Below are 25,433 nucleotides of genomic sequence, written 5' to 3'. Positions count from 1 at the left end.
TATGAGCCGCAACAATGTTCGGACACCCACCCACCCCCTAAACCGTTATGAAATTTGTGAATGACCCCTTATTGTATGGATGATCCAATGAAATTATATTTTGTTCTTTGCATTTTGTAGAAGCCAGACTTGGGCTGATCTGCTCTCTTTCTTCAATAACCTTTTTTCGATACTGCTGGTGACTTGCTTTAACGACGTTTTCTTTACAGTAACTGGAAATCGAATCAAGATCGATAATTTCTTCTGTAGCCGTTGAATCACTGATCAGTTTTCTCAGTGATTTATCATTTCCTTTGATGGATGCAGAGTGAGACTTCAAAGATCGATATATGGGTGGCGTGGCTACTGTAGAGGAGAGATTGCCTACAACCAAGCAAGGAAAATCGTTATACGTATGTGCCATTTGTACATCGAGAAAATTACTTACTGCTTTTGACTCGAGTGTTGGATAAAACTGTTAACCTACATCTGTTGTACTTTGCGTGATTCTGTTGCAAAATCCAATCCGTTGTACGGGCATTTGCAACATTCCCGTAGCTTGAAATTTTCATCTCATGAAACGGAACACGATGAATGCTGCTGTTTTTGAAGGATTGTTGACCTGTCCTGCAGTTAATTTGGACGCAAACTATCGAAATTCAACGAGCGCCGTGCTGATTTGGTAGACACTGATGACACATCCTGACCTGAAACTGTTGAAAGCAATATAATCTACGTAATCCTAAACACACCGTTTTTAAAAGATCAAGCATGCTGCTTCGGTGGAGTCTCCGTACCATTTTGAAAAGTTCCAGTGCGCTCCTTCCAGCTCCGTGGCGACTCAGCGCTTTTCCACTTAGAGAGCTTAAAAACTGAATTATCCTTTTTTGAAGGTGCAGGTTCGGCATTTGCAACTCTCCCGTAGCTTGAATTTTTCATCGCACGAATCATCTTTCTGCGGAGGTGCAGGTTGACTACCATAGTGACTGCTGCCAGCGGATGTTTGGCTTCGACGTGATGCTGCTTCTGAAATATTATTCATCCTTAAATTTTAATCTTATTCAATGCACTGAACTTTACTTACGTATGAACATCCGGAATTGGTCTTGAGTAGGATCCATTTTTATTAATTTAAGGCCGCACGGGACGTCATCATAATCACCCTATTCATTTGAAGAAGCAAATCTCAAGAACCACTCCATATATCGATGCGAAAAATGTATCACTATGATTCTATATATGTAGTGCACAACCTAATACATTTTCAGCGTCATCGGTTCACTAAAACTCGAGATTTGCTTCCGCAAAGTTTTGATGATAATTGTTAGAGTGAGACAAAAGATAGGGAAAATAACACGGTCTCCCGTGTCCCCTTAACTCAAAATTACTGTGAGAGCTCGCTTGCATGCCAAAGGTCCCATGTGCAATTTTGTAAACAAAAATCGAAAATGACAGATGGGACCTTTGGCGAGCAAGATGTCCCATCAACAGAGCTGGCCGATATTATCGATAATGCAGTTGGGTCGTTTTGTTCTTTTCGAATTTTAAGGTTAATAAATAAAAAAAAGTTAACTTTTAAATGAAAATCGTTAAATTTTATGCTGAGGATTTGGAAAATAGTGATAACTCAATTTGAGTAAAAATGTTAGTTAGGACCTTTAGAAATGTTCGTCTCGAGTTATATCTATCACTAGAATTCGTGAGAAGAATAGGTCGTAAAAAAATCAGGGTTGTAATTATGTGTTAGAAAAATGCAACGTCTAGATGTGGAAATAATGATCTAATATGTTCGGCAAAGTTGAAGCATGGATGGAGAACTTTCCAAAACAGCCATCTAAGTTTTTATATTCTGATAATAGATGGCAACACTACTCGATTGTTATCAAAAGAGCCAATCATATGGGGGTGTTATATCAATAAGTTTTAAAAATAACGATACCGAATGTTCACGAAAGTTCAAGGAAGTGTTGCATGCCAAACAGTCGGCCGAAACACAAATGGTCAGGTGGATAGCAACATTGTTTAAGAAGAATTTAGAAAAAATTAATATCATAAAACTTGAGCAGAATATTGTAATGCTTAGCAACATAGGAATACTCTTTAACTTCAACTGTAATTCAGTTTTTATGAACGGTTCGAAATTTTGTCGGGGTTTCTTCAATCATGCTAAATGTGAAATTACAGTTATATGCGCCTGTTGTCGCTACCATGTTTGATGATATTCTATATCACTAACTACAAGACCTCTCTGTGATTATCCATCCTTGTGAAATGGTCAAACTTTCAAAGTTGAATAGCTCGAAATTTAGATTTTCAAGTTATCTAGTTATCAAGGGCGTGATTTTATCTGATTTTCGCACAAACAATATAATAGAAATTTCGTCTCAGTGTATCAACTAGTGTATTTGTCATTCTGGGCTCCACTGAACGCGATCAACTAAATAGTATATATAGGCACAATGGTCGAAACAAAAAAAAAGAAGCTTGGCCAAAACTAGTTTTATCGCCTTAATTGATGAAATATGAAATAAGTAATCTGAATATATTATTTGGCGTTTTATTGTTTCAGAAGAGATAAATCACATATTACGAAATCTTTTTTAAAAAGTTTTTTTTTATTAGAAATACAATCAAATTTGGCTGAAAGCACAAATTTTGTTTGTGTTTTGACCGAGTTTGATCAAAATGTGTATGAAGAGTGGTATAATATTTTTTTTAAATGAGCTTTGTGTGAAAAAATATCAAAATAGCTGGTGAAGCAACCAATTGAGTTGAAATTTTGAGAGAGCACTTTTCTTACCCTACGGCACATGTTTAGCCCGCGCTCCATTGAATTTTACAACCTTTTTGTTTGAGGGCCAGTCTTGTATTGACTGTTTAACGATAAACTTGCCACGATCGACGCGCCACCATATTTCATATAACGGAGGTTATTAGAACTAACTTGGAGGTGATGTTTTGGAGGTTATTTGGCAATTTGGAGGTTAAAATCAGCTCCAAACACTAGCGATTTTGCGGTGGGATGTTGAAGTTTGATCACGAATAGTATGGTATGTCTATGGTATTTGCACAAAAATGTCAATAAGGTCGAAAGACAAAATGTCGAAAGGACAAAAGGTCGAAAACGATTTGCATGGTGGGAAATTTTTCCTTCTTTGAAAAAAGATTTTCGACCTTTTGTCCCTTCTTTTTTGTTCTTCGACCTTTTGTCCTTTCGACCTTTTGTCTTTCGACCTTTTGTCCTTTCGACCTTTTGTCTTTCGACCTTTTGTCATAGATTCGTCAATTTTGTGATAAAGTTTCAATCCACAAAATTTACCATATACCGTAAAATGGGGTGTTAAGGGATGAAAAAATTTCGACTCGGATTTCAAGCAACATCTAGTATGTCAATAATTGAACAAAGGACAGCCCTACCATTCTCTCGTCGTGGTTATCAAAAGCCAAATACAATTATGTGGATCCTATGACAGATTTCTGAGATAACCATGAAAATGTGTGATTTTTGACAGAAATGCAAAATGGGGTGTTAAGGAATTTGAACTTCATAAATAAAATCATATTTTGCCAACAACAACAAATAATCTTTTTGATCAATAAATTTGATGCATTCATTCAATTTCATAAGTTATGTTCAACCTTAATCAGATTATACATCAATATTATTGAACATGGAACTCCTGCAAACGCAAACCACTTTATTTTAACTGCTAAATCTTTCATAGTTATTAATCCTATTTGGAAACTATCAATACATCGTAAAATTGTCTTGCAATGATTTTTATACTTTAATGAAACAGGATCATAACCTTTATGTTTGCAATTTGCGAATCCTATAAGCTATGCAGAGCGACTGTATAAATAATCTATAAAATAAAGATAATATCAACAAGCTTTTAGTTTTAATAGGGAAAATGGCCAATTTTCTCTGTTAATAAAACACTACACTAAACAAGGTATTTGCATGCAACACCCAGTGGAAGAAGAAAAATGTTCCAGTATGAAGCGGAAATCTAACGCTCACTCTATAACACAATGCGTTAAGTGCCAGATGGGCCGCGAAGTTTCCCAAAAAGAGCTCATAAATGATAGAGTCCATATATGTATATATACAGAGAGTTGTGCGAAGAGGCTTCTTTGAATAATTGTTCTCCTTCTTCTTTGAGAATAGCCACTATTTTTGCTGGTCTGCTCAATAGGTAGACAGACGGTTTGACTGTTCGATAGGTAGATTTGGTTTCACTCTTCGCGCAACTCTTCATTTAGAGACTCTGAGAAATGACAAAATATTACACTGTTCGACAAAAATTTTTTTTTGGATGGATCAGGGATGCGTCTATATGGGTCTTGAAGTACAAGAAAAGTGTAGAAAGAGGCCGTTTTCAAATGATTTGCAGCACCCTTGGATTATTTTTTGACAAAGTTTGAAAATTTGGCATTTTTAATCACAAAAAGTATAATAATCAAAATATCAATATCTTTTGAAATTCAATTATTCAACCATTGAATTTGTCAAATCAATGTTTTTTAGCACTGGATGACTTCAGGGAAACGTGCACCATTACAGAAGTATATTGGCATCAGTTTTATGTATGAATTTGGAATGTTAACGATCATTAAACAAGCATGTGAGGATGTGCACCATACAAATACTACTTTTTTTTTCTATTTCACACATCTGGTTCATTATATAATAATTATTATAGGTTTAACAAGACGATTGATTTGGATTTGATTGTTTGCTCCATTAGATAAAGCAATTAGCAATACAATCCAATAACATTTGATTTGAACAAGGATTCGACTACGGAAAATTGATGTGTCTGTTATGTTTAAATGGCCCCAAACCTACTAGCTCATGTAAGACTACTTACATGTCAGTATCCAACCTGGTGGGCTTCGTAGCCGTGCGGTTAGTGTCACCAGGCATTTAGCCGCATCATGCTAGGGAGTGTGGGTTCGATTCCCGCCTCAGGCCGGTAAACTTTTCGTGAGGAATGTTTTCCGACTGTGCCACTGGGCGTTGAATGCTAGTCCGTTGTCTAGTGTGGTGCTTCCTTCAAAGGGCATAAATGCCCACTGGAAGCATTAAAGTCAGTGTCTTTAAAAAAAAACCTAATTCTGTATTACTGCTGAGAGTTTATTAGAGTAACCAGCCAATATAAACATAATAGACACATCAATTTTCCGTAGTCGAATCCTTGTTCAAATCAAATGTTACTGGATTGCATTGCCAATTGCTTTATCTAATGGAGCAAACAATCAAATCACAATCAAGCGGCTTCTTGAACCTATAACAATTATTATATAATGAACCAGATGTGTGATATAGAAAAAAAAAGTAGTATTTATATGGTGCATCCTCACATGCTTGTTAAATGATCGTTAACATTCCAAATTCATACATAAAACTGAAGCCGATATTCTTCTGAAATGGTGCACGCTTCCCTGAAGTCATCCAGTGCTAAAAATATTGATTTGACAAATTCAATGGTTGAATAATTGAATTTAAAAAGATATTGATATTTTGATTATTATACTTTTTGTGATTAAAAATGCCAAATTTTCATACTTTGTCAAAAAATAATCCAAGGGTGCTGCAAATCATTTGAAAACGGCCTCTTCCTACACTTTTCTTGTACTTCAAGATCCATATAGACGTATCCCTGATCCAACCAAAAAAATTTTTTTTGTCGTACAGTGTTATTATGATTAACCGCTTCATAGGATTGCCACTAAAAGGATCAATGGCTTCAAAACCATTTCCAAATAAAAGAATCATTCAAACTTTCCAAACATTTTACCAGTGTGATCAAACAAGTTTTGGAAATAGTATCAAAAAAAATCTCATATTTACTCTAATACGTTGTTATCAAGATTTCCCTAACAGTTTTACCGATTTTCGAGATAAGAAATTTTTGTGATATTCAGTAACAAACAAAATAGACCCCTCAACTTTCACAATGTAGTTTTACTTCACGAAACAAGCCAAAAGTATATTGGAATATATTACGGCATGAATCGAATGAGCTTTGTAGCTTGGAAAAAGTAGAAAGATAATCCCCTAACACCCCACTTATTTTCAAAAAGAGACTAAACTAAAGACCATAAGAAAATTTTTAAATCGAAATGTAGATAAAATTTTCAAAAGTTTTTGTCTGCGTTGTGTTCTCAATTAAATATACTCATGTTCTAAGTTACTCACAAATTTTTCTCAATATTGTTTCATAGTTTTGTAGTTAAATGTATTTTGCCTATAAAATTCGAATCAAAACGTTTTGATTTGTTTTCAATATGTAGACTCCACAATACTTTATTCATATATACATCCCCTATTACACAATGCAGCTCACAATCCTCCGAACAAATCTAGCATTTCAGATGATATCAGTCATCTTTCGACTTTTTTGTGATTTGTCAAACTTGATGGAAAAGTTAAAACTCGTAAAACCCCACGAGTCCTTAACACCCCATTTTACGATATCCAACAGATCGGAACATTATGGGCCAACCAAGCAAAAATCTAAAGAATAAGTCAAAATAATAGAAACACCGTCAGGTTTTGACATTTTCTTGAAAAAATAAGGTAGTCAATAATGGTACTGTACAAGAATTCATGGGAATCCGGCAAAAAGTTCGAAAACTCAACTGAAAAGCCGAGAAACATTTTTCTTACAGGGTGTTCAATAAGTTCGAATACACTTCAAATATGTGTTAAAAAAAAGTAAAATACAAGATGTTTTCTAAGTAAATTTCTATTGAAGCAATGTTTATTGGAGGGCTCACAATACCCCTTTTTATGCTTTCTGGAGAGCGAGAGACGTTTTTCAAAAGAACCTGGACCATCGGCATCTCGTCGAAGATTTTGGAAATAAGCTTCTTAAATTGGTCCATAGTGCTCACTTGATGTTCGCTCTGCTTGGCCAGTTTGCACGAGCATACATAAAAGTCCAGGGGATTAAGGTTCTGGGGAGCTGGGAGGCCACAACGTCTTATCCAGAAAATCAGCCAAATTCTCTCGACACCACACTTGAACGATATTCGCTGTGTGGGCCGGTGCGCTGTCCTGTTGAAAGACGTAATGATCCTTCCCGTAGAGGTCCAGAAGTGCCGGGACCACAACCTTCTCCAAAGCCTTGGTCTTATAATACGCTGCGTTGATTTTTACGTTTGTCTCGATAAACAGCAGTGGGAGCTTCCCACGCCTGAATACGGCCCCCTGAACCATCACAGACGCGGCGCTTTGGAACTGCGGGATGTTTTTGAGGAACGGGGGATGCTGGCGAACGTCGACGCCTACAGCCGATCATTTTGGACAATGTGCGGCTGTTGCAAGACAAAGAGTTTCTCATCAGAAAACACGAACTCCTGACCTGCGAGCCGCGAAAGTATCAGTTTGGATCTGTCCAACCTCTTTTTCGTTGTAGCCTCCGTTACTCCGTGAGCCTTGCGTTTCTTGAACGGCTTGTATCCCAGGTCCTTCGTCATGGTGGTGTGAGCAGTCCCGTTCGACACATCCGGGTCAGCAGCGGTCTTCCGGATCGAGCGGGTATTTTTTTAGCGAACCCGCTTATTACCCACCTTGATGGCTGCTGGCGCCATCGCCGAACGCGGCAGCCCGGATCTCACATGGTCCTTGGCAGAGCCCGTCTCCCGGTATCGACGGATGGTGGTTTAAATGAAATTCCGCTTCACCCGTGGGATTTTAACCGCCGGAATATGTCACTGGGTTACTCACCTCTCGCAAACAACTACGACGTCACGGTACTCTTTCATCGTGCGCGGTAAACAAACAACAAATGACAGCAAGTCGGCATAATATGCATCGGTTAGCCTCTATACTGCCCATAACAGCATGGATTTTCTAATAAACCCCTTTTTTTCATATGCACATCAAAATTAATACACTTTGCAAGAAAATATTGGAAAATAAAGGCATAAGAGTCTCTATATAAGCTTTCAACCCAAATAGCAACTGTAAAACGTGAATTGTATTCATGTTTATATATTTTGCTGAATATGTCATGCAATAATTTACTAGAACATTATGATCATTTTTATGAGAAGACAAACTTCAAACTTTGAGCGCTATTTTCTCAATGCCTACTCTTTTCATATGGGACAGTTATGCATTTATGGGCAGTATACGAGGCTACAGCTGACACCAATACCAATACACAGAATGCACATGGTGCGCACCTACACAACGATGAAAAGTTGTATTCGAACTTATTGAACACCCTGTATATTTTTCCCTTGAAGCTTAATAAAAATGCTAGAAAAAGCTGCGCTAAGGGTTTTTGTAGGTTTTTTTTTTCTTTTGGGTGCGGTCGAAAAGAGGAACAGACTGTACTGTACTGGTTTAAAATTTTAGTCAATACCGTTTTGATTCATATTACGGACAGCTTCAAATTCCGGACACTCAACTTTGTATGGGAAACATTTCACACGAAATGTTTCAATTTTTGTCACTCAAAAGTTCTCACTTTCCAGTCTCGTTTTAATAATCATTTTCCATAGATATCTATACAAATTTATAATACCCAATTGCCTCAGATGTCTATTTAATGGTTTTTCGATTTCAATTAATGATTTGACCTTTTTAACCATGATATTCATGAGCTGTCCGGAATTCGAATCAAAGTGTCCGGAATATGAGGCAAAAGTGAAGAGGTGTCCGGGATAAGAATCACGAAAAAGCCACACATTTCCATTTATTTAAAATTATTCCTGTTGTGGAATCAAAAGCTTCACCCACCATTCGAAAGGTAAGTGTTTTGAAGGGTCGATAACGCGAAGGAATTGTACAGAATGATTTATTTTATATGCTTTCTGATGAGTTATACTTCACTGAGGCCTTAAGTGTCCGTAATATGAAACAAAACGGTATAATGCGGAGAAAATTAGGCATGTTTTAAGTGTACACACTTAAATTATTTTACGAATTCCTGTAAAATCTCAACAGCTGAACAGTTCGGTGAAATAAATTAACGGAGTACGGTAAATTTTTACAGTATTCGGTAAAAAAAATCACCGGAATTAAATTCCGACGAAGTTACGGTGCTTTATTTCACCGAACTGTTCAGCTGTTGATATTACGGTGAAATTCACCGTAAGAGCTTAGTGTGTAGTTTTAAAATATGTCACAAAATGTTTGTCAGAACATCTAACAAATAACACTTTTTGCTTTTCGAACGAGCCATTGAGAGTTTCAATAAAATGTGTAATCACAGATTTATGAACAGAACACTTTTGTATGTTGTTAGGGGGTGATCCCAATCTTTTGCACTGAATTGTAGCTCAATACTCAAGCGCGATCGCAACCACGGGAGGATCGTCGTCGAGAGTGACGCGATCATTGGCTCCTACGCGCGCGCAAGACTTGTTTCTTACCGTTCAACACCAGAGTCGACAGTTAGTTAGTGCGTTGCGTTAGGCCAGCACGGATCGGTTGTACCAAAAAACAGGGAAGAACACTTACTTACTGACGGGAGGCATTCGGTTCTCCAGATTGAGAATAATTGTGAGTGCAGTCATACATAGTGATTAGTTAAAAAAAACGGAAGTAATGTGCCGACAAAAGTGGGGTGTGAACTGTTATTTTTAGGATACATGATTTTCCGTTTTCCAACCGTCCAAAATTGGAGATTTATGAGAGGCGTGAAAAGCGCGCGCGATAATATGTGGGAAAAGCGGTCCCCTTCAATCAAAGCCCTAAGAGGGGATCGGTATTTGTCAGTTTTACGGCTTAAAGCGATCATGAAGTGTGAAGTGTGGTATTTGTTTTACATTTGTTCGGCTTTGCGCCGTATGTTAATTGGATTTCGAGGAATGAAATATTTTAAACATCGTTTGAAATATTGCTTTTCTTCAAGAAGTAAGAAAGTGCATTCGAAGTTGAATTGACCGCAGAGCAAATCAGTTTCAGGAAACTGATAAGAATGCTCCACATACAAGAAGCGAAGCGGTTTGCGCGAATGAAAACTGAAAATAAATTCCAATGTCTTTATGTTGAAAACATGTGTGTAATGAAATGTGCTCAAGCTTATCAGTAGAAAGTGTGTTGCAATGTGATTCAAATTTTCAACTAACAAAGTGTTACAATCGTTCGCGAGTTCCTGTGATAAGGATGGCAAAGTTCAAAGTTTTGTCAAAATCGTGTTTTGACGGTTTACCTAATTTAGCAGTCGAACCATTTCTTACTTCAAGGGCGACGAAATCGTCGACATGCAGTCGAATTGATCTCCTTCCTTTCGAGGATTATGATGTACAGTATTGGACAGTACATTTGCGACTTTTTCGACTGACCATACACAATGATCAACTTGAGAGGGTTAGATATAAGTAATTTATGGACCCAATTAAATGAAGTTTTAACAATTCTTCAGATATAACTTTAATTGCAACATATATTATTTAGTGATTTTTCTAATCACGGGTTCAAAAACAGTAACGGTTTAAGTAAAGTGATTTTTTGATGAATTCTAGTAATCGACATAACTCAAACATCGAAGTAATAGCTTCATGATATCTTCACCTAAGTTTTAGATTTAGAAAATATGTACAAGATTGCTAAAAACAGTTTTTCCATATTTGCAGATATCGCCTATAATTTTTCGTCAAAAATTGTACTTTTTCCAAATCGGTCTTAATTTTGAACTATTGATTGGAAAAAATACTTTAAAATGTATGTTGAATTTCAAGTTGTCTGACGTGATGTGGAAATTTCATTTCAATCAGTTCGTAAATAACTGAGAAATGGACTACGAATGTTACTTGTATGGAAACTAGTCAAAGTTACAAATGCATTGTCCAAATCTGTGAAATCGATCGGAAGGAAAACTAAATTTATCTTCATTTTCACACAGAGACTGCATTACGCACAAATGGTGTTTAGTTATTGGTTGATAAACATAAACTCACGAGTCACGACCTTACTGCCATCCGTTGGTGATGATGAGTGCACATAAACAAATCTTTCCTTCTTTTTTCGCGACGAATGATGTGCAACACAGCACAGCTGTAGTAAGTGAGACCAGAATTGGAAAACGATTCAAATTTTCTTTGAACGTAGTATTTTGTTTCTCACTTTTTTAAGTTGAACGCCCATCCTACTCAGAATGTGCAGCCGATATCGAATTTCATGTTGTCGTTTGCGCCTGGCCCTAAATGCTTATTCTTCATTTTAAATAGTGTTCCAACTTATAGACTTTGTTCTCTCTTCTGCACTTCTCCGTTTTTTACAGAGCGCAGCCTTAAAAAGCATGATAATCATAGGCGCGCACACATGGGTAAGACAAACGTTTGCAAAATCTTTATGTCTAAGGAAACCCAGAAAATTTTCAAATTTGTGGAATTCTTGACAGAAAATTGAAAGTGACTGTTTTCATGTCAGTTATTACCACTAGACTGAGAAAGCTTCAATATTATTGGAATGTTCAATTTCATTAGTGATTTATTATTTAATCAAAATTTATATCCTTCTCCGGGACAGTTTACTTATGACAGACTTGACAAAAACAAGAACAAACTGCAAAACTCAACAGCCAGTATATTGTTCTACAATTTCCTTATGAAAACTTAAGGATGCAGTGAATCTAAATTAATGTGTTTTTAACAGAGTTTTGAGATTCCTCGAGAAAGAGCTTCAGGTTTTTTGCTAGTGTTTCATTTACAGATTTCTTCTTGCATACTTTCAAGGGCTTCTTCAGAGATCCGTCCAGAAATTCCCCTTCAGATTCCTTTGCTTATTCTCCAAGGAAATCTTTCAGTTGTGTTTCAAGGCATGCTTAGAGGAATTACCTAATACCGGGTACCCCCGTTGGTTTGATGACTGTCGTGACGTATTACTAAAACTTCCGAATTTAAAAATTCGGCCGGCTCCAACCGACTTGGCAGAAAACTTCCGTAAACGAAAATCACGCCTAATCGTGTTAACGTTAGCCAACAGAATGATTTATCAAACACGACGCCGGCTCTTCGACCCTACTTGCTCGTATTCTTGAGTTGGAGCTGGTCTCTAGAAGCTCAATCGGTCGTCTCCGTCTTTCTGAAGCGGAGTGCTTACCGATTACACGCTCTCCCTTTTCAACGCACCTTCGATGTGCGCGTGTCGTACGTTCGGAATCACGTTGGTTCGTTTCTAACCACCCGAAGTTCTCGCGCCTTTTTTTCACTCTACTCGGCATGCCGAAGCTTGCATCTCCGCTCGACACAATCCGATTCCCAAGCCACATACAAATGCTCTCTCTTTCGCGATAATGCTATAAATGAATCATATTCATTTTATGCAGTTCATTCCTCTGGCTTCTTTTTGTTTTTGTTTTTGTTGCATCGTTTCCTGTTCCCGTATTTTATAGCAGGTGCCAAACACACTGAACCTATTCTAAGCAGGTTTTTCTAATCACGCTTTTCATGATAATTATTTTATTTCATTATGCAACCTTTATCTACTACAATGACCACATTTAATCTGAACACTTTTTAATTTGTACCCCGCTAATTTGCACATCGTTCAGATTAAAAATGGCTCAAACGTCATTTAGCTCATGGAACGAAGTATAGTGAAATGGAACGCTGTGGAACGAAACGCAGAATCAAAACAAATCAGTGAAAGAGGTAACCAGAAACACAGTTCTAGGGTGACTAGATGTTCAAATTAAAAATGAACCCCGATAGTTTGCATGAGGTACCGTTCAAATTAGCGGGGGTGCACGGTAATTTGCTGCAGGGAATCCTTGAACACTCCGATGCTTCAGTAATTTCCTCTAGGATTATGGTGAAAGTAATTCTTAGTAATACCTCCAGATATTTGTGGACTAACTCTATCATGGATTGCCCCAGTTATTACTTTGGGAGATTCTCAAAAGAGTCCTACAAGAGTTTATGCCAAGAAAACCAAGGAAGGTTCATCTCAGAGTTTTGAAGCATTTTGTTCAGGAATTTCCCGAGTAAGATCTACACGAATTCCAACGCCAATTTCTCTAGTCATCCTTCCAGGTTCATTCTACTTTTTTCCTTTGGTTTCCTACAATAACTCATCCATATTTACCCAGAAACTGCTGTAGTAATTCAAGGGTCAATCCTGCATTTCTTCCAAATAATGTATCATGTAAAATCAGTGTTGGGATTTCGATCAGAATAAGCCGATCGAACCATATTCGGAGAGTGTTACAGTTCGCGAACCATAACAGTTCGTGGCACATCGCATTCGGAGAGCCCTATGAATGTGAACATTCACTCTCTCATTTGGTACACGCAAACAAATTTTGTTGTATAATCTACCGAATCCATGGTAGAATTAAGAACTGCACCAACGATTTTCAACCGACTACAAAAATCTGTTAAGTTTACTATAATCTGTTAAAAATCACTGAGTCGTGTAGTAAATGTGACTATGTCCATAGTAGCCGCGACTACAAAGCATTGTATTTCAATCCGTGACACCCACCGTACAACACAATATGGTGAAAAGTACAATGCCAAACTTTTCAAATCTAGAATGTTTCTACTCATAAATACTACAACTGTGGTTAAATAAACAGAATATATTTTCTTGTTGACTATGTTATGGTAGAGTTAACAGATTAATGTAGTCGGTTGAAAATCGTTGGTGCAGTTCTTAATTTTACCATGGATTCAGTTGTTTCTACAATAAAATTCATTTCAGTGTACGTGGCACGAGAGCGTTCACGGGCAGCAACTCTCACAGACTGCAACAGTATCCAGTCGTTCGGGTGATAGACGACGGAAGAGAATCTGGGATAGCACTTTGTAGGCGGCGTTTAGGATGGTTCTTCTTCTTTCTGGCATTACGTCCCAACTGGGACAGAGCCTGCTTCTCAGATTAGTGTTCTTATGAGCACTTCCACAGTTATTAACTGAGAGCTTTCTTTGCCGATTGACCATTTTTGCATGTGTATATCGTGTGGCAGGTACGAAGATACTCTATGCCCTGGGAAGTCGAGAAAATTTCCAACCCGAAAAGATCCTCGACCGGTGGGATTCGAACCCACGACCCTCAGCTTGGTCTTGCTGAATACGTTTAGGATGGTGATTGCACGATAATTTTCACACTCCAGTTTGTCGCCCTTTTTGTAGATAGGGCATATAACGCCTTGCTTCCACTCCTCCGGTAGCTGTTCCGTTTCCCAGATTCTGACTATCAGCCGATGCAGACAAGCGGCCAACCTGTCCGGACCCATCTTGATGAGTTTGGCTCCGATACCATCCTTGCCAGCGGCCTTGTTGTTCTTTAGCTGTTGAATGGCATCCATAAATTCCCCCATCGTGGGAGCTGGTTGGTTTCCACTGTCCGCTGTGCTGACGTAGCCATCGCCTTCGCTGTCCTGACCTTCTGTGCCTGTGTTCTCTGTGCCATTCAGGTGTTCATCGTAGCGCTGCTTCCACATTTCGATCACCTCGCGTCCGTCCGTCAAGATGCTCCCATCCTTATCCCGGCACATCTCAGCTGGCGGCACGAAGCCTTTGCGGGATATGTTGAGCTTCTGATAGAACTTCCGCGTTTCTTTAGAACGGTACAGCAACTCCATCTCTTGGCATTCCACCTCTTCAGGGCGGCTTTTTTTTTGTCCCGGAATAGGCGGGTTTGCTGTTTTCGCTTCAGTCTGTATCGTTCCACGTTTTGCCGCGTACCATGCTGCAGCAATGCAGCCCGCGCTGCATTCTTCTTCTCTAAAACCTCCTGACACTCCTCGTCGAACCAATCGTTTCTTGAGCTCCGTTCCACATATCCGACAATGCTTTCGGCAGCGTCGTTAATGGCTGCTTTGACTGTCTTCCAGCAGTCCTCAAGAGGGGCCCTGTTGAGCTCGCCCTCATCCAGCAACGCTGCCTCAAGATGCTACGCGTACGCATTGGCGACATCCGGTTGTTTCAGTCGCTTGAGATTGTATCGGGGCGGGCGTCGGTGCCGTACATCGTTGATGACGGATAGTTTTGGACGCAGTTTCACCATCACCAGGTAGTGGTCGGAGTCAATGTTAGCGCCACGATAGGTTCTGACGTCGGTTATGTCGGAGAAGTGCCGTCCATCGATCAAAACGTGGTCGATTTGCTATTCTGTCTGCTGAGGTGATCTCCAGGTGTACCGATACGGGAAACTGTGCTGGAAATAGGTGCTACGAATGGTCATGTTCTTGGAGGCGGAAAAATCTATCAGTCGTAGGCCGTTCTCGTTCGTCAGCCGGTGGGCGCTGAACTTTCCAATCGTCGGTCTGAACTCCTCCTCCTAGCCAACCTGAGCGTTCAAATCTCCTATGATGATCTTAACGTCGTGGCTTGGTCGTACTCGCGTTCGAGCTACGCGTAAAATGCGTCCTTGTCATCGTCAGTGCTTCCAGAGTGTGGGTTATGCACGTTGATTATGCTGAAGTTAAAGAATCGGCCTTTGATTCTTAACTTGCACATTCGTTCATTGATCGGCCACCACCCGATCACGCGCCTTTGCATATCACCAATCACTATAAAAGCTGCTCCCAGCCTACGTGTGTTGCCGCAGCTCTGGTAGATGGTATGATTACCTCTAAACGTTCGCACCATCGAACCTGTCCAGCACACCTCCTGCAGCGCTACGATGCCGAAACCGCGGATCGTCAGTAGTATGAGGAGAGTGCTTCCGATGAAGTTGAGAGATTTGCAGCTCCACGTACCGAGTTTCCAATCGCTAGTCCATTTCCGTCGCTGTAGTCTTTGCCGATTGTTCCGGTCCGTATTCTCTCGTTGACGTTCCTGCGCTGATGTGTTTTTATGGTTGGCTTACATAACCTGACACCAACCCCCTGGATTTCCGGAGGACCATTCCCCCTAAATGTTCGGAGGGCCATAGTGCGCAGTTTAGCTTAGAGTCCTTCTCTAGCACTCGGACGATGATTAGCCGCTCCTGACATGGGGAACAGCTGCTGTTGTGAGCCGCTCCTAACATGGAGTACAGACGCTCCAGGTTTGCTAAAGCAAAAGCTAAAGCAAACCCCCCTTCCCTGTCAGCATATGACCAAAGTACCCACCGGGGTTGGTTACCCGATCTTCCCCAAGGTTGCTCGTACCCCGGCCAGTACCACGAGGAGGTAGGGAAAGGAGTTGCTGGGCAAGAGGCTAAGGACCGCACAAAGGGGTCTATTTTATTCTTGCAGGTACGCGAGATACCAATGGTACGCCATGCCCAGCCATTTACCGCGCCTCCCTGATATGTGGTTCAAATATTTGTCTTCGCCAACAATGTCTTCGACTCGCATATCCATAGAATCATATAACAATAACTATTATGTACATTTAAAAATATTTTCTTGAATATCGATAACCCACCATTATTAGAAATGATTTACTGGACTGTATTTTATAAGAGCAATCAGTTTTCGTTACAAGTTCGGTCCAGTTTCAACTATTTATATGTAATGTGGCGCCAGCTTGTGTTGAAGTGGGGGGCGAAGCTCTTCAAAGTTGAACCAAATGTAATGTTTTTCGAGCAAACGCACTTCTGTTCACATGAATACGTCATGCTTGGGTTAACTGTATTGATTTTGTTCGAACTTGTGCGTTTTCGGAAGGTCCGTAATATGATTCTTTCATTGTGATTTCATACTGTTTTATTTGATACATATTTATAAGATTACTTCAATAATTTTCAGAAATTGTGAACAATAAATGCTTGACGTTTCTAGGTACCGTAATCCGGGGTAACATTGATCAGTTTTTTGGATATTTCTTAAATATTTCATTTGAAAATGCATATATAGCAAGTTTTATATTTTTATAACAAGTACTGCCACCCATAGCTTGTGACCATATACTGTATTTCGTTTTTTTGAAAGATTTTAGCATATTTAATAAAATGTTTTAGGCGATTTTTTGATTAATCTGATATGGGGTAACATTGATCACCTATGTAAACAATATTCGGTAATATTGAAAATGTCGTTACTTACTTAAATCGTGGCATTTGAAGCCGAATATTAAGGCCAAATGCTTACAAGGAATTTAGGATTTTTGAAGGGGGGGGGGTTGACAATAAAGAAAATTAATATTTGTATCAGCCTAATAATTATTGAACATTTACGAATTATTAGAAACCGATGAAATTTTGCCAACTTTTTAAATCACATAGATAATTTTCATTAGGGTTTCCAATTTTAGGGGCCTATTTTGTAAATCGAGTAGATTCATGTGACTCGTCTGTATCTGAGACGAGACTCGCGAAGACGGTCTTCTTTTTCTGTGATTGCTGAGTTTTTTTCTTATTCCACTTTGTGCATACCAATTATGCGCATGCGCATACCAATTATGCGCATGCTGTTCAAATCCTCACATGAACCTCTCAGCAAAAAATGATTGAGTTTGCATCACATCGAATCATAAATAGTCGTTTGAGTGAAATTTCATGCCAGCAAACGTAGCAGACATTAGAAATAATTAATCTTTTGCTTAGATTTATCAGCAACTTTGGAAAAAACTGCTCCGCCGACTGAGGTTTTTAATGACACTTTACTTTGAACACAATACTTTTCACTTTTTCAGCCATAAAAACGGTGGGCTGCATTTGACGTTTCATGAGAGGGGAATCTGGGCTGCATATGACGTTGATATTTTTCCTCTTCGCGAGTCTCTCTCAGGTCTGTATTAATTGTCGATCAAAGCAAGCATGCATATTTCAGATGTCACCCGTTGACTCCCATAGTAATCCAGTCACATAGAGCGACAACAATCGAAAAACTCAAGTGACAGAGCGAAGTCGAACGAATTTTTCGTCGCTTCGTAGAGTCAAGGCGAGTCATTTTGATCGACTCAACTTATAAAATAGACCCCTTAATTTGAGTTAATTTAAAAAATAGGTTTTTCTATAGTGTGCAGTATATTCGACGTATTGTTTTATATTTGAGAGCTTAAGTGTTTGTTTGTTCTAAGAGTTTTGTTTGGTACTCTTTTACATAAATCCAAAAATCAATGAAAATGAAAAACAAATGATGAATCACTACGGTGAACATATTTCTCAAATTGTAAAGAACAAATACATCCCACGTCAATTTGATATAATTCAAATAAGTTATATTAAATTAAGGGAAAATGACATTTTAGTCGATTTTGAGATAGGTGTACCGTGTGAGATCGAAATCCTTATATCTAAGAAATGAATCTAAATCCGTCCACTACGCCTACTATTTGTATAAAGTGAACGAATCTTGAACCTGTACGTAATTCGTTTCCCCTATGTACTTAAATATTGTACTGTTTTCATTCTTTCCAATGGTATTTTCAAGTCGTTTTTTAGTCTAAAAAAAAGTCATAATTTTTAGTAGATTGGCTTGTTGTTTTGGCTCTAATACAATTTGTACGGAGTAAAATATTGCTGAAAAACTTCAAAACTGTTTTTCACAAAGCTAGGTTTAGTCACTTACACTCATTGATCTCTACTTGCGCTTATGGAAGGCTTAAAGCAGGTCAAAACTATCTTCTGGTAATTAGAACCTTTTCTAAAGCATTGAGGTAACACGGGAGACCGTCTCATTCTAGCAATTATCATCAAAACTTTGCAGAAGTAAATCTCGAGTTTTAGTAAACCGATGAAGCTGAAAATACATTTTTACATCGATATATGGAGTGGTACTTGAGATTTGCTCCTTCAAATGGATATGGTAATTACAATGACTCCTCATTTGACCTTAATCATAAAAATTATGAAGGAAATTATTAATGAGAACATCTTTTTCTTGACATTAACGTCCCCATTGGAACAGAGCCGGCTTCTCAGCTTAGTGTTCTTATGAGCAGTTCAACAGTTATTAACTGAGAGCTTTCTTTGCCTAAGTTGCCAGTTTCGCATTCGTATATCGTGTGGCAGGTACGATGATACTCTTTGGCTTTGCTTTGTAGCCGCGGACTCTAACCACTCGGCTAAGGAAGGCCCCAAACATGAGAACATGAATTGTTTCCTGGGAAAAAGGCCCCCACAAGTCTCTGGCCCCGGGGCCCCTACATTTGTAAATCCGGCCCTGGTTGTATGGGACACTGGTTTTATAATCTGGTGGATACAGATTTTCTCTCAAATCATCTGGCAACTCATATATTTAAAATCCCAGAGTCAGCAGTGCACTGAAATCTTTCACCGACATTTTTCATTGAGCGCTATAACAAACTTAACGCTAAACTTTACTACAACAGTTTATTTTTATGAGTGTAACTGTTATTTCGAAAGAAATGACATTATATCAAAATTATAGAACAGCACCACTATGGGCGATCAGGTGACCAATTATCGAAAATATGACTTGTTCTGAAAGGTTCTTCTTGTACATCATTCCATAGTAAACACTTGTATTAAGATATTCCTGGTATACTAGAGCAAAATCTTTTGTAGTTTAATTAATACAGTACGCCAAGGTTGAAGTTTTTAAGAACAACAAAAAATTAAGTGCAAGCACAAGGTGTACGTTGGAGGGAATATACTGCATAATCGTAATATTTTATACATATCTTTATACATATCTTTATACATCGTTCGAAAGCTTATTCAAAAAGCTATCTGAGAAAAATAAAATAAAATAAAAATTCGTACTTTTGTTCAGGTAAATGTGAGAACTCCACTGAAAAAAATATATTTGATTTTTTATCGAAACTTTACACATCCAATACTTTTTTGTCCCAAGCTGTCCCAGGCTGAAATTTATTTTCAAAGGTATTTTAGGATGTAGACTAAAGGATCGTGGTGAATATAGCTGCACATATTGGCACTTTTTTCATTTAGGGCTTATCGACTTTTTTCAACATTTTTGACAATTTTCCTTCAATATCAGCTAAATATTATTTCAGGGGATGAGTGAATAACATTGATGGTAATAAGCTCCATCGAAGTTAAAAAAATCGTATAGTAAAATCGAGGATAATACGCGATTGGCGTATTAACTTCCATGGAGCTTACCACCATGAATGATTCATATCATCATATCTATTTAAATTCAAATATCTATAATGGTTTTAACAACATAAATTGCATAAATGGCCTATATGCATCATTAGTAAAAACACCTTTTTTCGCTATACGCCCTTTTCAAAAATTAGTCTCGAAAACTTGTCTATTGAACACAAAAAATCAAATTTGTATCACAAAACTTTTAAATATGACATGGAATGGAAAAAATATTTTTGGCCAGCAGTCTATATGGAAACTGCCCATAGTGAGCACAAGACACCTTCTTTAGCCTAATGGTTACGTCCGCGGCTATTAAGCAAAGCCATGCTGAAGCTGTCTCTGTCAAATTCCCGGTTAATTTAGGATCGTTTCGTACCTTCCTTGACTTCCCAGCGCATAAAGTTTGAAGTGGATTCATTTCGAAAATTTTCTAATTTTATCTTACAACTTGGCATATTCTGGAATTATCTGAGAGGCATCTGATAGCAGTCCTGCTGAGCAGCGCACAATTTTCGAGATTCGCTGATTTCCAATTTGATGAACTTTATGGAACATTCCTGCAAGAAGAACATTCGAGATTTTCGAAATGTTAGGTTTTCGAGATAACGGTAGGAGGAGTAACTGACTCCTATAACTTTCTACAATTTCGTTTCAAATTTTTACGGAACGTTCGTTCTTCTAAATAAGATGTGTACTGCTACTTTCTAACACCGCTAGGACGCGTGAGGAGCATTTTTCTATTGTTGAAGGAAAACAATATATTTAATAATCAGACTTTCTGACGATTTGGCTCCTATGCTATGGGGATGGGTGTCAACAATGGCCATTTTTGGCGTTATGAAATTTATGAATAAATCCTATTGTTCAGGAATTTTCTAGAATCTTTTCTCAAATCTCGAAAAGACGATCCTGCTAGTGTGACTAATATTTATCAAGACCGTTGCGAATAGTAAACTTAAATTATGTTATTCAATGATGGCGTAAATTTCGCACATGAGACATTATCGAATGCGTTTTGAAGTCCAGGTCCATTCAGATGCTGACCAAATGCTGCACTGCAAATACATCCTCCAGCAGCGACGGAGCGTAAAAGATTTAGTACGTTTCCGCATTGATGCCTATATCCATTTTACACAGCGAAAGATCGCAATGGTGCAATTGCAGTGCCCACTGTATAATTTCCACGAGCGAAAGATGACAACATTTTTAATCAATTTTAATTGAAAGCGTACAGCTGCTATCGTGATAAATGTAAACCATGTGAGACGCGTATACTCTGTACAGAGTGCAACGCGCAGCATAGTTAGTAGTCCTTACCCTCAGTAGCGAGTGCACTTTTGTTTTATTTATATTAGGAATGCATATTCAGAACATTGACTGCATACCCGAGCGGAACCCACTCAATCAGAGAAGTGTTTACACAGGATGCTGATTTCGATAAACGAACGGCTCAAGACGCCGCCGTCCAGTCGTCATGAGCGTAGCTAGGGTGTTGATCTTAAACGATATTTCCAGATTTCTGCATCTCCTAAATCACCACGGGAAGGGAAAAATGCGTTTGCATTTTTGTCTCGCGGTAAAAATATATTAGTAAAAAATTTAAAACAAACTACGTCGACATTCATAATGTCGAATTATTCAAAGAATATTTTTAATATTGACGAGGAAAGAAAAGTATGTGTAGATTAAAATTTTATGAAACGGGAATAAGGGTTTATGTCGACACTTGTAGTAATGAACCATCCATAGTTTGTTTGAAAATTACATAAACGTAACGTTGCCACTATAAAAACATTGTTATCATAAGCATGAAACGAGCTCACCAGTTGGCAATCCATACTCGACTGAACACGAATATCTTTTCGCATTCGCACAACTCGAACCGAACACGATTGATTCTGTTTCAGTTGCACGTCCCACAGGAGCATGCAGCAGAAACAAAAGACCACACACTACTCTACCCAGCAAACGACGCGACGAACGAACTCATTTGTTGGGCTTTCTCAAAATCATTCTGGCGGAGTGATTCTTGAGGAAATTACTTAAAAACATTTAAAGCACTATCTAAAGAGACCTATTGAGAGATTCTCTGACGAATGCATTGTCCATCCTTTTAATAAATTAATTTATTTTGTGATAATTAGTATTTCTACTGCAGATCCTAAGCCGAACTCTGCGGAGTTTTATTCTTTGTAAGCTCAGTTGCAGTTGACGAAATTTTTTGAACAATTTCTGCTGAGATCTTTAATAGAAACCCGATTCTTAGTTAGATTGTGTAAAGCGCAAATGGCGCAATTGTAATGAGTAGGGAAAGCAGGAGACGCCGTTGCAAACCAGAGAGGGACAGGGGAGACGTCTAACTACTCCCATGCCATCCGTTGATATCTTTAGCAGACTCTCTTGCCACCCACTTGCGCCACAATCGCCCCTACCCTATGGGTTATCTGATGAGGCGTCCGACGAATAAATCTGGTTCATTCATTATCTCATTCTGTTCCGTTTTCTTATTCCTCGCATGCCGTCTGCGACTCTAATCGACCAGTTATTGCATCATTAAACCCAGACCGGACTGTGTGCTGGAGTGAGTTGGCCAAATCCAGATCATCACCATGCGGCGACTGGAGCTGACGGTGTTGAGCCTTCTGCTGGTGACCTCGTGTCTGCAGGCGATTCGCGCCATCGATGACGAAGACGACGATTTGCTGGACGATAGCGCCGGCGAAGAATTTGATGAAGACGATGAAGCGCTGCTGAGGCAAATCGAAGCCCAGCACGTGCAGAAGCAGTTCGAGAAAGAAGACCAAATGGCCAGGGAACTGGCCGCCAAGATCGCTGCCGAGCACTACAACTTCGAGGGAGTCGAAACTCTGCCCCGGTTGGCCGATCCATGCAAGGGAGTCCGTTGCGGCGCCGGGCGAATTTGCCAAGCCGAAGGTAACGAGGCCAAGTGTGTTTGCATTCCTGAATGTCCAGAAGAATCCGACTCCAGACGGAAGGTTTGCACCAATCTGAACGAAACTTGGGACTCGGCCTGCGAGGTTCACCGGCAGCGGTGCTTCTGCAACACGAACGATCCACGCTGCCGCGGAGAGGAAGTCAAGCACGTGCACATTGACTACTACGGCGGATGTCGTGATATGCCGGTAAGTTTGGAAGATCTTCTTCCTAAGAAAATCATTTCACCCAACATTTCCGCAGGACTGCTCGGAGAACGATCTGGCCGATTTCCCCCGTCGTATGCGCGACTGGCTGTTCAACGTGATGCGTGATCTGGCCGTGCGCAACGAACTGCCCGAAGCGTACATGGAACTGGAACAGGAGGCCGAAAGCAACCTGACCAAGCGGTGGACGAATGCCGCCATCTGGAAGTGGTGCGACTTGGACGGGCACCCGAACGATAACTCCGTCTCGCGACATGAGCTGTTCCCGATTCGGGCCCCACTGATGACCCTGGAGCACTGCATTGCTCCGTTCCTGGAGACGTGCGATCCGAATGGCGACCACAGGATTACCCTGCAAGAGTGGGGCAAGTGCTTGGAGTTGGAAGAGGTACTTTGAATCGTCGACTGTAGTGGCTAACTGTTCTACAACGCAGATTTTTTTTTTATATTCCAGGATGACCTCACCGCTCGTTGCGCCAAAATCAACAAAGAGGATGATTTGGAGAAAATCGAGCTGGAGTTAGCAGATCCAAACTAGGAATGCACACAGGAATACATTTGATAGGCTTTTCTTTCTAAGTCTAAGTCTAACGAATGCCGACTTATCTTCTAGTGTTAATCCAACACGAATACTCGTAACCTACTTTGTAAGTACCTCCCCAGTTCTCGAATATGTGCCCTGCCTAATAGTTTAGTCAAGAGAGCGGTGTCGCATCACTAGACCTAGATAAGCTGGATGTATAATTGAATAATTTCTAACGATAATTGCCATTTCTAGGTACGTAACAGTAAACTCGTGGAACACAGCGACAATTTATGTTTATCTGAAAGAAAGCCTTGAATCTTGTAAGCTGATTCAAAATTTACTATTTTCATTGTACAGTTCACATATAATATTTCCAATCCCAATTTTCCTTGGAACTTTTATAAGATTTTAGTTCAAGATACTTTCAACAATTCAACCAGGATTTTTTAAATTATCTCCAGAGGTTCCTATACAATAATTCTTCTCCACAAGTTCCTCCAAAAGATTTTCTCAGTACCTACTTCAGGAATTTAAAAAGTAATCGTTTCTAGAACTTTGTGTAAGATTTCTGCTCAGGACTTCTTAAAAACTTCAACTCGGTATTTTCCTGAGGACATTTTCAAAAATTACTGCAGGGGTTTCTTCAGGGCTTTTTTCCTTAAGATTTTTTTCCACATAATCTTCAAGAAAGTCCTGTTTTTTTGGGAATTCATCCAACGGTTCTGCCAAGCTTTTTTCTCTGAACTTCTTCAAGCGTTTGAAAAGTCATTTATTTAAGAGTATCTCCAGGAATTATTCCAGACATTGCTCCTGCTATTCGTTTTGGAGTTTCTCCAGATTCTTTCAGAAATAGTCAACAAGTTAACATCTAAAGTTTAGATTCTAGACAGATAGCACTGAATCAACAATTTCTCACTACAAACCTTGGTTCGCAACCGTATCTCTCTATTATTCTTGCACAATGCCCTGCCCATCGCATCCTTCCATCTTTGTCCACTTTCTAAATACTTAGTTCGTTGTAGAGTTGTGCGTGCACTGTTATGTTAAGAGCCGTCAAAGATTGTATTAATCAACTGGCGTTCGAAAACCCCAAGAGCTTCCAGGTTTTCCACGAGCATAATCTATATTTCATGCCCATAGAGGGCTACTGGTTTTATGAGTGATTTTCACTATTCACGAATTTTCATACACCACAAATTCTTCTAGAGCCAATAGTAGGCACGACTTCAATAGTTGATGTGCCTCCGTATTTCACGGTGAACATTATTATCAGCCGTCAGTAAGAATCCAAGGTAGACAAACTTGTCGACCACCTCGAAAGCCTTTCATATTGCTGGGCGTATTGCCCCATCCCTTGCATTGCTTCGATAGCTTTTTAGTTTCTTGGATTGTGTCTATCACCTGGTGCAGATATATGACCAACCTTGCCGAGCACATTTTTATGAGTTCAGCTTTGATACCATCTTTATCAGCATCTTATTTGGTTTTGAGCTGATGAGTAGCATCCCTACCATCCCTCAATGTAAGGGCTCGTTGGTTTTCATCGTCCGCAGTAGTGACGTTGACATTTTCTTCGATCGCATGCACCATTCAGATGTTCATAAAAATATTACTTTCATCTTTCGAGATTACCTCACATGGATCCGTGGAAATGATCACATACTTATCCCTGCATATCCCGGATAGCAGCACAAAGCCATTGTGGGGTACGTTAAACTTCTGGTAGAACTTCCGAGTTTCTTGAGACCGACCGACAGAGCCTTTCCATCTTCTCAAATCCCGCTTCATCCACCAGGCGGCGTTTTTTTTTCAGTGTGTTTGCGATTTCTGATTGTCTGGGATTTGT

At 39.2% G+C, this 25,433-nt stretch overlaps 1 protein-coding gene and 1 long non-coding RNA gene across 2 annotated transcripts; one reads left to right on the top strand and one right to left on the bottom strand.

The window, feature by feature from the left end:
- Positions 1 to 244: 244 nt before the first annotated feature.
- On the bottom strand, positions 245 to 1,114 carry LOC110674407. The gene is made up of 3 exons (XR_002498834.1): positions 777 to 1,114; positions 428 to 692; positions 245 to 363 (listed from the first exon to the last, which is right to left on the bottom strand). It is a non-coding gene; the product is annotated as an uncharacterized LOC110674407 (long non-coding RNA).
- Positions 1,115 to 9,361: 8,247 nt separating this feature from the next.
- LOC5578380 (SPARC) lies at positions 9,362 to 23,868 on the top strand. The gene is made up of 4 exons (XM_021837930.1): positions 9,362 to 9,502; positions 22,443 to 23,043; positions 23,099 to 23,449; positions 23,516 to 23,868. Exons 2-4 carry the CDS (start codon positions 22,510 to 22,512, stop codon positions 23,597 to 23,599), a joined length of 969 nt encoding a protein of 322 aa, XP_021693622.1. The 5' UTR covers positions 9,362 to 9,502; positions 22,443 to 22,509; the 3' UTR covers positions 23,600 to 23,868.
- The last annotated feature ends 1,565 nt before the right edge of the window (positions 23,869 to 25,433 follow it).

This window comes from Aedes aegypti, chromosome 1 (genome assembly GCF_002204515.2).
Source record: "Aedes aegypti strain LVP_AGWG chromosome 1, AaegL5.0 Primary Assembly, whole genome shotgun sequence".
NCBI lineage: Eukaryota > Metazoa > Arthropoda > Insecta > Diptera > Culicidae > Aedes > Aedes aegypti.
This window is presented reverse-complemented; position numbering and strand designations above follow the sequence as displayed.

Bases quoted from the DNA above. Each gene is read 5' to 3' on its own strand.
- LOC5578380 (XM_021837930.1), top strand. From the start codon at position 22,510: ATGCGGCGACTGGAGCTGACGGTGTTGAGCCTTCTGCTGGTGACCTCG. The intron at 23,044-23,098 runs GTAAGTTTGGAA...ACATTTCCGCAG, and splicing joins GCGGATGTCGTGATATGCCG to GACTGCTCGGAGAACGATCT. The intron at 23,450-23,515 runs GTACTTTGAATC...TTTATATTCCAG, and splicing joins AGTGCTTGGAGTTGGAAGAG to GATGACCTCACCGCTCGTTG.